General features: G+C 35.3%; 1 protein-coding gene across 2 annotated transcripts in view; it reads right to left on the bottom strand.

The window, feature by feature from the left end:
* The window catches only part of kcmf1 (potassium channel modulatory factor 1), a 30,954-nt gene that overhangs the window by 5,566 nt on the left and 9,167 nt on the right, over positions 1-16,221 (bottom strand). For both annotated transcript variants that reach the window (XR_008837853.1, XM_056458408.1), the window contains exons 2-3: positions 5,207-5,374; positions 1,642-1,781 (exon numbers count right to left, since the gene is read on the bottom strand). Coding sequence is in view for 1 of the 2 variants with exons in the window: in XM_056458408.1 (XP_056314383.1) it covers positions 1,642-1,781; positions 5,207-5,374 (308 nt within the window). In the remaining variant the exon portion in view is untranslated. The remainder of the gene's footprint in view (positions 1-1,641; positions 1,782-5,206; positions 5,375-16,221) is intronic.

The raw sequence follows: 16,221 nt of genomic DNA, 5'->3' as shown, positions 1-16,221 counted from the left end.
CCATTAATAAAAACATTAAAAAAAAAAAATACAAAAAAAAAAAAACATTCTTTAGACAACGTTACTGGATAGTGTAAAAATTCTGTCATCACTTATTTTGATAAAATATCATTTTTTCTATTGGCAAAAGAAAAGAAAATTTACAGATCATTCAAGAGTGAGTGAATGACAATTTTTATTTTTGGATGAACTACATCTTTAAAAGGTATTCATAGTAACAGGACATGTTTGAGCTAATTGTGGACACCCGTCTTTCATGGAACCAATTAATTCATTAAACTATAGTTTAATGATCAAAATGTATAACTAGTCCATTTCAAAATGAATCTAAATCTTTTAAAAGCAGAATAGCAATAAAAAATAATGCATAAATCTATGAATGCTAGGAATCTCTTACAAAAAGTGCACAATAATAATATTAATAATAATAATCATAATAACAAAACTATCAAATCTATGTGTTTAGGCTCTGCTATATAATTTGGGCTGTATTTGGAAGTTTGGTAGCAAGTTTGAAGTTTAGAATTTGACACGTTTTTACCATTTTACCATTACCATTTTAAAGCATGTAAATGTGTCAGATTATCAGCATTTTGCATTTAAATACACAAATAAGTTCAGTAATGAGAAAATTGTAAAATAAGGTTGTGTGAATTCCAGCATGTGATTTGTGTTGACTATGAATAAGCTTCATATTAATTAGGACATAAAATGTTTATTATAATTGTTTTGCTGGTTTGAAACAACAGAAACTTTCCAACACATCCTAACCAGATGGTATCTTTACTATTCTAATAAGACTAGCCATATAAACTTAACGTCCAATGATAAAAATACACATTATCTACTTTGGATTGTCTGGAATAGCTTACTCAGGGTATATACAGAACTTCTTAAGTTGAATTTAATACCTTTTACTACCTTTTTTAATACCTTCAAAAAAAAATTTATATCAGCACGACTTAGAGCTGCAACTGTAGTGGCGTAACGTTAAATGAAACATCTTTCCAAATGAAATAACATATTGCAGATAACATATACATTTAACAGATGAATTAATCAAGATGTCACAATGTGCCTTTGTCCAGTTTTTAATCAATGTCATAAATGTCATCGATGTCAATCGCCGCTCTTCTAAGAACAATTCTTTTGAAGGGCTAACCCAGTCTTTAAATCTTGAGTCCTCCAGTAAGAGGTCCGAAAACTTGCATTTCCCCATGTTTAAATTTAATTAATGAACGAAATCAAGCTTGTCTATATGGTTGGCAGCAAGCCAGCAGTTTACCCAGTTTGTTTCAGCGTGCGCACGAACGAACACCACCCCACATGATATTGTCCTACTCTCAACAAATAAATAAATCCACGCAAATTTTAGAATAAAGGCCTGCACTTAACACATATTGAATATTTAGCTAAAAAAATTGGGTTTGAAAATTTAATACCTCGTCAGATTACATTTATTATTTTTTTAATATCCTTAATTTGGCTAATTTAATTTACTACCTTTTACAACCCTGCAGGCACCCTGTTACTTTCAGGTTGAATTGTACATGTGTGACATTAACAGCCATAATGAAAGCAACATTAGACAAATGATTTCATATTTTCAACAAAGAGAGCATGTGTGGTGTGTGTACTCACCACCTCTGTAGAGGTCTCTGCATGCTCTGAGGTCACGTGCTCCTGTAGAGATGTTTCTGTGTAGCCCATTTTACCACAGTAAGGACAAGTAAACGACTGAGGCTGCTCTACTGAGAATGCCTCCCCCCCATAATACAAGTCTGCAGAGAGAGTTCAGAAACAAAACAATTCAGTTACTATCACAAGGGCTGAACTTTCAGAACAGTCTGTTTACATACAGTAAATAACATCACATTTGACAGGTAGATGTCTTTAAAGCATTTAGAGTATATAAAATGAACAAAAAATGTTTTATTTGGTATGCCATCGACAAGAGTTTATGAAGTTCCAACAAAATTAATGTTGTCAATTACATTTGATTTCTTAAAAAATAGATGTGATGCCATCCCATTTTGGTGTCCACATCATAATAAATTTAAGTCATTTTACATACACAGGAAGCATTTAAAATGCAAGTGAAGTGCCTACTTTAATGTTTTAAATACATTTTGTGAAAGTATGTGTGAAATAATGTGCCATCATCATTTTGTGAATACAAAACTTCTGACCAATGCTTATTAAAGCTATATAAAAGAATAAGGAATACAATGAAATAAATTTCAGGCCAAAATAGGAAATTCCAAATGCACTTGGACAAAAACTATAATCGAAAATGATTTGTAATAATCATTTAGTTTTTTACTCCATATGAAATCATTTTGTAAGGTTAAGTTTAAACTTAATCACTTAAACTATACCAAGTTTAAAAATTCCTGCCAATAAAATAACAACACCGGCAGTAATACAATCATAATACTAATACATAATACTAATAAACCTCATTTGGGAAATATTTAATAAAGGAAAAAAACTCAAAGGGGGGCTAATAATTCTGACTTCAACTGAATGTTTTAGAAGCAGATAGGTGAATGAGTGGCCTAATTTTACCAGAGTAGCCATGTTACAGCACAGTAGCATTTTTGCAAGCAGCAAGTGTACTAATCACCTGTTAATAAGTCAATAATATTATGTAGACATTTTTTGTGGTGCTTTAATTAACTTTGCTTTTAGTGAGCTTTACATTAGTATGTATATAGGTACATGAGCAGAATATCCACAGAGCAAAATATTGTGCTCAGTGTCACCTTCTATTTAGCTCATATTTTTGGCCATTTATCTCTTGACTTTTGCCACTTTCAGTTTTCAAATTATCATTTTTGGTTGCTGAAATATCAGTGCATCCCTACAAACTTCTATTAGATGTTACATTATGAAAAACATGCTAACAAATGAGCAAAGGATAGCTGCAATGTATACAGATTTAAAATGGCAATGGGCTATATGCACACAGGCCTTTAATTTTCAGCTAGGCAGCCCGGCGGCTTCCGGTCTTTCCATTGGATTCCATGGATTTCCTTAAAAAAATCAGCTATCTTAACTGCCTGTTAGATATAAGATATGAAGTGGGTCTTAGATCGTACAAGAAGCACTGCACCAAATTCCATTTCCCCCGCCATGTCTTTAAAAAAACGACAGTTTATTTTACCCCAGTGTTTTCGATAGAATTTCTGAGCTAGCCTGTTGCTACTGACAGCGCTAGTGGTTACAACCGTCTTTCATCTCGTTTTATGCTTGAACAACTAAATGAATGCTTAAGTCTTTATTTAACTGAATGTATTGTAAATACAGTACAACATTGATGCTGTAAAAACAACCTCGTGAAATTGAAAATAGTCACACTCAGCTTTCATCGGAAGTTTATTTTCGGCTTTAAAACTCTAGCTGTGCATAGAGCCCATTAGTATTTGACCCATGTTAGAAAACTGCAAATGCTGGCACTTTAATGATAAAGGCATCTACATCAACAAACAAAGGGTTTGGATTATTATAATTGCAGATGGCAGTTGTTTTGAATAAAATTTAAGGACTTTTAAGTCTGGTACAATTTAATACGCTATCAATGCTTTTATCAAGCGCCAGCTGTAATCAATTGCTAGGGAAATAGTGCAAATTATTAGTACTATATTATTCCTCTGGGTCCACTGTTTTTTCCACTGTCCATTATTCCACTGTTAAAGCTGTGGAAGTCCCTATTTTCCAATAGAATGATTTTTAAAACTGTAGTTACAGCCATCAGCTTTAGTGTGAATTGGACCATTTTTTAATAGTTAAAAATGAACATTCTGTAATCATTTACAGAAGAAAAAATCTATTTATACTAGTAATCACAAAAGAAGATTTTTTTAAAATTACATTTAGAAACTGATAGCAATTGACATACAAAGTACTTTTTTCAACCACTGATGTCAACGGCTACCATATTCCAAAACATTTTCAAAATATCTTGTATGTCTAACAGAAAAAAACAATAATATAAAGGTTTAGATTTAGTATAGGGCTGGGCCGAAAAACGATATTATATCAAATTATGATAAAATTTATGTCAATAACAATGTTTAGCTCTGGACTTTTTTTACTCTATATTGATCTAAAAGCTGTTCACACAGCAGAACTGTGCAACAATGGGAATCTAAAAGTGTGCTGATATTAGAGATGTACCGAATTTTCAGCCACCAAAAATTAAAAGGCCGAAAATGTTATCCCATTTAATGGACCCTCTAATTTTTATGGCTTCAGTCATTGTTGGGGTACTCTTTTAAATCTGGAACACAACTTGTAACAACTTGTACCGTAATATATATATATATATATATATATATATATATATATATATATATATATATATATATATATATAAAATTCAATGTGAAAAATAATTATCGAGATTGCATATTGCCATATTGGCCAGCCCTAATTTTTAAGAAAAAAAATATTAGAGGTGGCATAAATCATCAAAATGATACCTTTATTTTGACACATTACAGAGCTATGCACCTCCATAAAGCACACAAACTTTTGAATGCAACTGGAGCATTTTTAATACATTTTTTGATCACAGAGAATGAATGACCTTCAAAACAAGGCTTATGTTACATCATTTTGATGCATTTGTGAGTTAATGCAAATGTAAAATTAATATCAACAATTGATATAAACCCAATTCTAATTAGGAGAGCAATATCAGATTGTATGAAACATAGAATTTACACCCACTTATTGCTATAAAGAGTTAAAGTAAGGAAGAACACCTTGTCATGACACAATCTGATATCTATTCTCTTTGCTAGAAAAACAATATTTGCTGATAACTTGAAAAATGTCTCAATATGATCATGATTTGATTAGATTAAAGGCCACATTGCTGAAAAAAAAGAAAAATATATTACTGAAAATGGAATAAGATAAAACCTCTATAACAACTGCACATATTTTATAAGAGACTTGTTTTATTAACAGGGAGTTTTTTTAGAATGCATGCTTTGCAAAATGCAGAGATGGGCAATGAATGAAAATGCTGTGTCAAAATAAAGACAGCAATTATACAGTACATCCATAGAAATTTTATTTTTTTACCATTGCATAAATAAATATACTATTTATTAATTCGAGCAATAAAATGATCCACACTGATGTATTGTAATAACAAAAGCAAAAAGGCATGGCCTTATTTCACATGAATGCTTACCAAAGTCTACCCTGGTTAGTATGCACTGCATTGGGTGTTCCGTGGTGTGTCTAGTTGTTGTGGCTCCACTTTCGTAGCAAGATGCACAAAGGTCGTAGTCGTAGCAAATTAAACACTTGTATCGGCGCCCTCTGAAGTTCCCTTTTAAACACGCATCACAGCTCACACCTGCGGGAAAACACAGAGGCATTAACTCACAACAACAGCATAACAACCCCGATCACATTCATGCCAGATAGGATTTTACCTAGATATTTAATATTTAGGTCCAAACCCAATTCTATTTTTGTACCCCCTTCCACCTTGGCCCTTAAAACAGAGTGTGAAGGGGAAGGGCTTCAAATTTTACCCATAAGAAATGGGACAACACTAAAGCACCTGCACACGTCATCGTAATCTCTTGCTTCATATGAGATCAGACGATGGCGACTGCTGTAATTATTCCAGTTGAGTTATTTTTTGAGGATTTATAATCTGGAAATCACTGAAGGCATACATTATGTTATCATAACAATCTAATATGGCAATAAGATCGTAACTGTACTGTGCATTTACACAGTGGCCATATTCATTATGTAAACACACAAAAACAACATTAACATTATAGCAGACACTGTAAAAAGGTCATTCCCAGACACTAAACTTTTCTGACAGGGTATTTGAGTGTCATTGAGTGACAGAATGTTGTGGAACTGCTATACAGGAGTTATGATTATGGATTACAGATTGGGAAATTTAGTGGTTTTTATTTTAGCGCTTTAAGCATGACGGTAAAACATGTACGAGGTTATGAATATAATAAACATATGCTTGTTTGTTGTACAAATTCGTAATAATGAAAAAAAAAAAATAATAATAATTTGTGGATCTCCTTGCTTCCGGGTGCAGTTATCCTGCCATTGTAGCTGGTGTATTCTGGGAAATTTTCTTACCCCTTGGTTTCGAGTGTGGTCCTAAAAAAATCTCAGTTCGAAGGGCCATCTACCCCTTCCCCTTAGCCCTACGCCTTAAAGCTAAAGAGAATTGGGACACCCCTATCCCTTTACAGGAATGTGCGTAACGAGGGGTAGGGGTAAGGGGAAGGGTTAAGGGGAAGAATTGGGATTTGGGCTTAACATACATAAATATATAATTTATATCAACACTTCATGTGACTCGAAGCAGACAGCAAAGCAGAAAGTCACTCAGAGCAGTTCTGTCTTGCTACGGCTGACGTGTGCTGTTTTGTGCAAAGCAGGGGGAGATTCTATCACAGCCCTGAGCAATAAATTTTATGGACATATGGACAGTGGATGAAAAGAGGGTCAAATTTACATTCAAAACCAATGAATAAAGAGATGGCTTTTTTCTAAAAGCAATAATCAACATTTGGGTTGGGCACTAAATTGGATCTTAACATAGTGTTAACCAATATGATTATTGTGAATTAAAAAGATTTAGTGTATTTAATAGTGAATCGTTACACACTGCTCAAAAAAATAAAGGGAAAACATAACACAATGTAACTCCAAATCAATCACACTTCTGTGAAATCAAACTGCCCTCTTAGGAAGCAACACTGATTGACAATCAATTTCATATGCCGTTGTGCAAATCAAATAGACAACAGGTGAAATTAATAGGCAATTAGCAAGACACCCTCAATAAAAGAGTGCTTCTGCAGGTGGTGACCACAGACCACTTCTCAGTTCCTATTAGGGTTGTGCGATGTTGACCAATTTGACATCGTATGATGTCTAATATAAAACATTGCGATGGACAGTGGCATTGTCGTCCTTTTAGGTGGTGAATTAATTATGTATAATTAATTCATTCATAACGAATTGATTATTTGTAGCCTACCATTTCAACTACCTGACCCGCATGGTCTTAGTTTACTTAGTTTTCCAAATCATAGATAAATAAAGGTAAGTTACACACAAATTACCACCTGTCAATCACTTTTTCCGCGGGACTCTGGCATGAATAGGCAGAATGATCTGTGTCATTATAACGGCGTTGACAAACTTGGTTGGTAAAAAAGGTGCACAACCAACAGCAACCAACCAACAGTATCTGAAGTTTTCGCTAAAATTACTAAGTACAAGCGTGAAAGCGAAATATTGAAGCAGTGTACTGACAAGCTGACTGCCTGGACCCGCTGTCTCGAGCGCATGACAGTGTCTGTGTGTGTGTGTGTGTGTGTGTGAGAGATCACGTGATGTGCGTTTTCAGCGCTAGTGTGGACGGTAGGCTGTTCAGAAATGCTAGGTGAAACGTCAGAGTGGATGTGGATCATTTTCGTTCTAAAATGCCTTTTAAAAAGCAAGACGTATTAGTGTAAAAGGGGCCTAAGTGTGTATTATCGCGAGCAGAATTGCGACGGGGCGGGCGGAGGATCGCTTGTCTTTGGATGGCCATGCAGCCCTCCATGTGCTTGCCAGAGGTAGCCTGACTGCCATTAGGTACCAAAATATGATCCTCAGACATCTTGTGAGACTGTATGCCGGTGCGGTTGGCCCTGGGTTCAACCTAATGCAAGACAACGCTAGACTTCATGTGGCTGGAGTGTGTCAGCAGTTCCTGCAAGATGAAGGCATTGATGCTTTGGACTGGCCCACCCATTCCCCAGATCTAAATCCAATTGAGCACATTTGGGACATCATGTCTTGCTCCATCCACCAACTCCTAGACAGTCTATGGTGCAACATAGCATTGGTGGATGGAGCAAGACATGATGCTTTAGTCCAGGTCTGGGAGGAGACCAGGAGACAATCCACCACCTCATCAGGAGCATGCCCAGTCATTGTAGAGAGGTCTTACATGCACGTTGAGGACACACACACTACTGAGCCTCATTTTGACTAGTTTTAAGGACATTACATCAAAGTTGGATCAGCTTGTAGTGTTTTTCTATTTCAATTTTGAGTGCGACTCCAAATCCAGACCATGTGTTAATTTAATTCCCATTAATCATTTATGTGATTTTGTTGACAGCACTTTCAATTTTGTAAAGAACAAAGTATTTAATATTTCATTCATTTAAATCTAGAATGTGTTATTTTAGTGTCCTCTTGAGCAGTGTATTTAATTTAAATGTGACTCAAGTCAATATTTATCTTAAGGAAAACAATGAATGTTGATTTTTATTGTTAAACATGCAGCATGTAATTTTCACCACTAGAGGGCACAAATTCACAACAGATGAATGAGCCGTTTGATGACCATGACAGATTTGAATTCAGTATGATTGCCAGAATGTAATATCTCGGTTCAGATGCTAAATCAATACCATGGTTTCTGCTACATTCATTCTTCTATGGCAGGGCAACACACCAGAAATTCATTCTCTCCAAGGCTACATTACAGCTTCTCATTCAAAACTTTCAGTTGTTGCTGTTTTTTTATAGTGGGTTATAATCTCATCAAAACATATTAAAATGTAAGTGAAATTTAATAAAGTGAACTTTTCTGTAATCATAGTAGTGCTGTGCATTATTTGTATAAGCCTCTAAGGTTACATACTGACTGACTAGGCTCTGCGAAGCATGAGGCCAGCAAACACACAACGTAGCTTTCAGTTAAGATGAACACAGTTTCCATAATTACACTTTATAAAGGTCTATGGCTGTGCATACAATAACTTTATCTTGCTGGGGTTTATGGCCGTTTCTCTTTACTTCAGCACGCACCTGTCGTTCTGTTGGTCTATTGGAGACTGATAAATATTCCTAGCAAATCTAATAAACATTGAAGACATACTTATTAAATAAATGCACTAAATCACACTTCAGTAGCGTTTATTTGAGAGCACAAGAAAATCTGTGCTTGAGCAGCATATATTTGAGGGCATGCAAGAAATTGTGCTCAGACAGAGGAAATAAGCACGCAAGCAAAGAGATTTGCATGCTCGTATTACATGAATGCAATCTCTACTTGTAATACTGTGCTCATGACATTAGTCATTTAAATGATGCCTTACGTAGTTGAAAGATCTGTGTAAAAGGCCTGCCACGACAGCTGGAAAAAATCCTGAAGGAAACACTGAACACCATGGGCAACAAATAACCAGCTTCAAAAGTTGAATTTATTCATTTTCTTTTCGGCTTAGTCCCTTTATTAATCTGGAGTCGCCATAGCTGAATGAACCGCCAACTTATCCAGCATATATGTTCTACGAAGCGGATGCCCTTCCAGCTGCAACCCATCTCTGGGAAACATACATTTACACTCATACACTACAGAAAATTTAGCTTACCTAATTCACCTGTACCACGTCTTTGGACTGTGTGGGAAACCGGAGCACCCAGAGGAAACCCACGAGAAAACCCAGGCTCGAACCAGCGACCTACTATCTACTGTGCCACCGTGTCGCCCAAAAGTTGAGTTGTGAAATGAATTTAAAACTGTCATAATAATACATGTGAAATAAACTAAAAATGCTATATTTTGATAAAATGTTGTTATCTAAGCGTTTAAAACACATTATTGTTCACATGTGTATTAGTTCATTTATCGAGAATTAATTTGAAACTGATTAATTTCTTTAACACTGCTTACATTACACATTTTAAAAAAGGTTGCTTTAGTGTGATTCAAAATTACTTGATCTTCCTGATCTTTTGTACGAGCTTAGAGAGAGATCAACAGGTGAGCGAATTATTCATTACTCTTAAGTTCAGTTTAAATAAACTTTTGTTCACAAATGATCAACGCAAAATAGATGTGATGAGTAAACATGAAAGCTCAAAATTCCGTTATTTTCTCTTGCATGCTTTCTCAGATTTTTATAGACTTCATTCAGATTGTTGAAAAAGAAAACAACAAATCTGTCTCTCTCTCGCATCCTTCATATTAGCAGTTTGCAGCTTGGCAAAACCATGCATGTATTATTCCGTTCATATTTTTGATACTAAAATGAATGATTAAAGTTAACTCTTGCCTCATTTAAACTCAATATATGATATTTAACAGTTTGAAATGCACGTGCAAACATTAAATGACCAAAATTTGGATCATTCTAGCATGTAACGCACACTTTTGAACTTTCACATCACATCTTATATCATTGATCATTTTGTCTTAAGCTTAACTTATGAAAGATGAATAATACACTGACCTGTCAATCTATAAATGTGTGGAAAAGATCAAGATGAGCAAGTGCTTGCTAAGGTTTGATGTGTTGCCTCCTGTAGCAACACATGATTTACAACATTGCTACCATGCAGGTGCATAAAGAAAGTTGATTCACCTTTATCATACGTTTCATATTCAAAATAATTCACTTCTAGTTTTGTCTTTATTTACTCGTTTCAGGCACCATTTCCTCTGGTTGAAGATCGGTCGTGTCATTCGGTTGTGAAGTTAACCCGTTTTTGCAGCAATTTGAGAATCACTGCCTATAGGTGAACTTCGGAATTGCAATGTGTGAAATATTGAATTGAGTAAAACCGTTTGAAATATGTACCAGTATTTTCTCAGTGACTGCAATAACATGCATCTCTTCTAGGCATGGGGCGATAACCGTTTTTAAGGTATACTGTGGTTTGGAAAAGTCAAGGTTTTAAAACCATCAAAATTTTCTGTAATGCCGTTTCTAAGGTATGTGTAAGATTTTTACTTACTTTTTTTAGGACAACAGTATCTACATCAGAAAAAACATCCAAAGATGCCATTTTAAATTGTAAAGAAATTGGTGTTTTAAAATGAATGAAAACAGCAGAAGTCAATAAAACTTTTTGAATTATTTAGCCTAAAATGTTTACTGTTCCAAAATATTATAAATCTTTCAAAAAATAAAATATATTGTTTTCAAATGGGAAAAAAGTCATTTTTAGCCAGACATTTAAAAAGAACTCATTTTAGAGCAGTGATCACAATACTTTTATCCAAGGTTATCATACCGTCAGAATCCTCTACCTGCTCATGCATGGATTTTTTTTCATCTACCCCGGATTTACAGGTTGGATGTCTGACTTCTATCAGAATTCCAGATGTTAATTTTCTAGTAGGAAGTAGGAAAACTATTCCAATTCCAGGTTCAAACAAATCATGTCGGTTATGTATTCATCATGTCATGTGTGCCTCGACACAAAGTTTTGAATGCAATTTTTTGCATTCAAATGTGCCTTTTTAATAAATTTGAAGAATATACTAATTTATTTTAAGAAAATACAGCCCTAGTTTGGTTAAAATAACAGTTCTTCAAACTATAAAATTAATAATATTGTTTTAAATAATTAAATAAATAATTAAAATAATAGTTCAAAACGTTAAATCAAAAAATTTGGTTATTGATGAACAGAAAAAAGTTTTTGTTTTTTTTTGGACATAAAAAAATTTTTATGGTAAAACTCCAAAGAACTGCTATCAGGTTCTTATAATCCATTTTTCTAAGAACTCAAACTATATTTGTTCCAACTCTGTTTAAGAAAATGCTCAAAAGTGTTGACTGGAAAAAAAAAAATAGTTTTTTCCTTGGGTTAAATCTAATAAACATGCTTCAGCGAGAGAGGGCTTAGACAAAAAAAAAAAAACATTGGTGGATCTTCTCCTAATAATAAAAACCTGTGTGTTATACTGGAATGCCCTAGTCAGCACAAAATACAAGCAATCTGATCCAATTGTTCTAAAAAGAATTAAAAATTCCTTTTTTTACTACTTCTCCAAGGTACAGATACTAGCAGTTTAGTCCTTCATTATAAAAATGTGCACCAAACACGAACATCAGGAAGCATCTCTGTCATGTTGAAATCTAGGTAACATTGCGATTAAACTTCACCTCATTCAAACACAATATTCCAATTAAACTTATTGAACTTAAGCTTATAATCATAAAAATCATAACTATTAAAACATGTTCCACATCAAATTTAAGTGCAATATGAATAGCCACGTAAAACCTCTTAATCACATTATTACTACTATGCTGTGAGCTGTTCACACAACTAATGACTGAATGAACTCAATTAGATTTTTCAGTATCTGCTGTGTATCAAAGAAGCACTGCAATGTTCATCAGAGAGCTTTTAAAAACACAACCTAAATTCTAAATGACTCAAATGCTCACGAGAAAGAGTGCTTGCGTGTTAGGCTTTAAAGCCACTAGATTATTGGAAACACAGCACACTGTGATAACTGTTAATACAGATCAGCAGGGGAACCTCAGGGATCACTTATTGGGTCTCGTTATATTTTTAACTTACACAAACTGCATTGCTAGGAACCATCATTCAATTGCATGGTTTCCTCTTAGCATTATGCCACTGACTTGGCTCCATCTTTCATTTCAGCTAGATGATCTATCGTTAGCTGCTTGGATCTCCACTTGGTGGATACTTTGGCATGGATGCAAGATCATCACCTACTGCTTAGTCTGGCAAAAACACATATTCACATAGCTGTATTAGAGGAACACTTTGTTAGGGCGGTATAGCAGCACCCCTCCGCCCCTATCAAGGCAGCGCCACCGGCATTTCAGCTGCCCAATCGCCCGCTCTACAACTGATCGAGTGCTTGCCACCTTGTAGCCTCATTCCAACTATGCTGTTTGTGAGGATGAATTAATCATGGGTTGACCAAGGCCACCTTGCTAAAATATTGCTTAAGCGCATTTGAGCATCACATATTATTTGCACATTTATTGAATAGAAATGTTTCCGATTCACGTATGCAAATTCACATTCAGATGGCGTCTTTATAGCAATGTGCGTGCAGTCGATCGCTCTTATTACATTGGGAAATCGCTGCAAATTGCGCTTTAATGTTTGGCTTGTCAACTGCATGGTATGGAAACCTTATATACCTGCTAGACATGAGGATGATCCCGTCCCACACAGCTGGCATTGCACAACTCAAAGATACTTTGTAGTGTGCAATTTAACATAATTGCCTCTAGGAGTCGCCAATGGGAAAAAAAAACAAAAAAAAAAACACACACACACACAAGGAATACACGTACGCCAGACATGAATTTGACGTGGAACAACGCATATTCTCACGTTCATTTCATCGTTAGTAAATCTAAACGAGAGCGTGAAACCTGGCGGGCGCAAAGTTTTTGTGCCTACTCAGCGTTAATACATGAGGTCCCAGATGTTAAACATTATTTCTCCATTCAGTTTGGATCATCTATTATTATTCTATCCAATTCTGTGAGGAAATTTGGGGTGATCTTTGATGACCAGCTGTCATTTAAAAAAAAAGCACATTGCCAACACACCAAGATTATTCATAACATCAATTCCTAACATCAGAAAGACCCTTGCACACTGTGGATCATGCTGTACTCGCCTATGCTCCTCTGGCTGAACACCCACCTTGAACCCTTAAACCTCTACAAATGATCGAAAATGCTGCAGCTCATATGGTCTTCAATGAGCCCAGAGAGCCCATGTCACACAACTTTTAATGTCCCTGCACTGTTTACCAGTTGAAGCATGAATAAAGTTTAAATCATTTCCACTGGCTCTTACTGTACCTCCAACTACTGTTGAAAGCCTATGGTACGAGAACCGGTTTTAAGGTTTAAACCGGTTTAAACGTTAAAATACCGTTCCAAAGGTATTTGTAAGTTTTTGTTTGAGTTTTTTAGGGCAACAGTATCTCCGGCAGAAAAGGAGCATCCACATCAAAAGCTACTGATCAGTCCATGATTCCGGGAACATATGAAAAACAAACCGCTTAAGCCTCGTTTCCACTAAGTAGCAAAGTATGGGTATACGGTATGGGTCACCGTTATCAGGCTTGTGTTTGGAATAGGCATGGGACGATAATCGTTCTCAAGATATACCGCGGTTTGGAAAAAGTCAAGGGTTTAAAACCGCCAAACTTTTCTGTTATACCATTCCTTAGGTATATGTAAGATTTTATTTTACTTTTTTTTTTTTTTTTTTTTAGGACAACAGTATCTGCAGCAAAAAAAATATCCAAAGATGCCGTTTTAAATAAAATCTGTGTTTTTGAAACTAATGAAGACAGAAGTCAATGATTTATTTGAATTATTCATCCTGACATGTTTACTGTAACAAAATATTTTTAAAGTTTCTCAAAATAAAATATATTGTGTTCAAAGGGGGAAAAAGTTTTAGTTTTTTACCCAGAGATTTAAAAAGAATATATTTTAGAGCAGCAATCACAATACCGTGAAACAGCGATATTTTTATCCAAGATTATCATACCATCAGAATCTTATACCGGACCATGACTAGTCTGGAAACGGGCATTAAAAACGTAACAACCCATACCGTACCACTCAGTGCAAACAGGGCATTAAAAACCAATATCAAGCAGGCTGTAGACCTGAAGAATGCAGTAACTTACTTTATATCTAAAGAAAAGAAAGGTCTCCAAAGATGCCTTTTCAAGTTGTAAAGAAATCTGAGTTTTTGAAACTAACAAAGACAGCTGAAGTCATTGATTGATTTTAATTATTTTGCCTGACATGTTTACTGTTTCAAAATATTTTAAATATTAAAATAAAATATACCGTGTTCAACGGGGAAAAAGTTGTTTTTACCCAGAAATCTTATACCGGCCCATGCCTAATTGAGCTATCGATTTTGAAAGCCTTGTCAGCCTATGATGAATCCCAAATGCGATTTTGTCAATTTATCACACAGCACTAATATACCCTATAGAAATAAGCAACAAAAATCTCATTTTCAAATTATTAGATAATAAATTAGATAATAATGTCAAATTATTATGTATAAGCTACTGTCTGCTAACTGTTTAGCCAAAGCATTGGACCTTAATAAGGTGGCAAGTACCACTATTTCCACCACCATGAACCAGTTGCTAATTCAGAGCCAGTGCTGTTGCCAGTTCAGAGCTGGTTCATCTGGAGAGCCTTAAGAACTGCTTTGCTTTTCCACCACCATAGAGCCAGGTCACTGCAGGCTTCACATTCTTCTCAGTAACACAAATATGGAAGAGTCAAATACAAACATAACTTCAACAATGCATTGCTATTAACCCAAATACCTATATTTGTCAACCTAAATCAGCACCATCCAAACCCAGTGAATCCAATGTGTTCATGCAAGACACCGTAGTTTGTATAAATGGAGATCATGAGAGATAACGTGTTCATGCAGCGTTGAAATTTGTATAGATGGAAAATAAAAGGAAGAATGACATGGCCATGCACCGCGTCGCAATTTGAACAGACAAAAATTAGAAGTGTAACATGGTCAGCATTATGTTCCGCTGCTACTTGAAATATATCAATATCACTCAAAACTTTGCCTTGTTGGTCACAGTAACCCCACTCTCAGCACCTGACGAAATAGGTTCTTACTTGAAATGTTTTGGTGCATCTTGCAAACTACTTTTCCTTGTTGAGAGCCGGTGGTTTGGGTGTCAAAAGACTAAAAAAGTATTCGAAACTTGGCTCCGGCTCTGAACGATCACCCAGCAACAACAACTTAAGCTGACAACAACAAAGGTGCCCAGAGTTGACAAGCACACAAATACACCAACAACTTATGAACGTATACCGAGTGCCTGTGTTTGCTGTGAAATTAGCATATTGAAAATACCCTTTTGGGGTGTGAGTAAATGCAACAAACATACTTTGGCCTTTATATTATAACATCCTTGTGCTATGCTTTTGATCAATATGGATTGTGTGCAAATTAGGAAGCAGCCTCAAGTCTTTGTTCGTCTAAAAGAAGAACGACACTCACACAAAGCAGACAAAAGATTCTGACAACAATCTACACACAGAAACGGCTGCAGTAATGTACCGCCGGGAGGAATTAGCACAGGGAACTAATTCCAGATTCAAATAATGAAATGTCTGATTGTTAAATTAAATCAGATAGCCTCTTTCCCAGGAGAAAATATGCTGCAAACAGATTTTCAATGTTCAGGACCGACCACATCTTACTCTAAAACTGTGGTTATACATATTCGGGTTGAAAAAAATTATCGTGGTAAGTTATAACTAGCATTTTCCTTACAGATCAACCAAATGACCTCTGTGGTATTTTCACAGCTGAGTCCTGCAAACAAACCGAACTACACATTCAAAC

The sequence above is a fragment of the Danio aesculapii genome, chromosome 5 (genome assembly GCF_903798145.1).
Source record: "Danio aesculapii chromosome 5, fDanAes4.1, whole genome shotgun sequence".
Lineage (NCBI taxonomy): Eukaryota > Metazoa > Chordata > Actinopteri > Cypriniformes > Danionidae > Danio > Danio aesculapii.
Note: the sequence above shows the minus strand (reverse complement) of the source record. Positions and strands in the feature narration are given on the sequence as shown.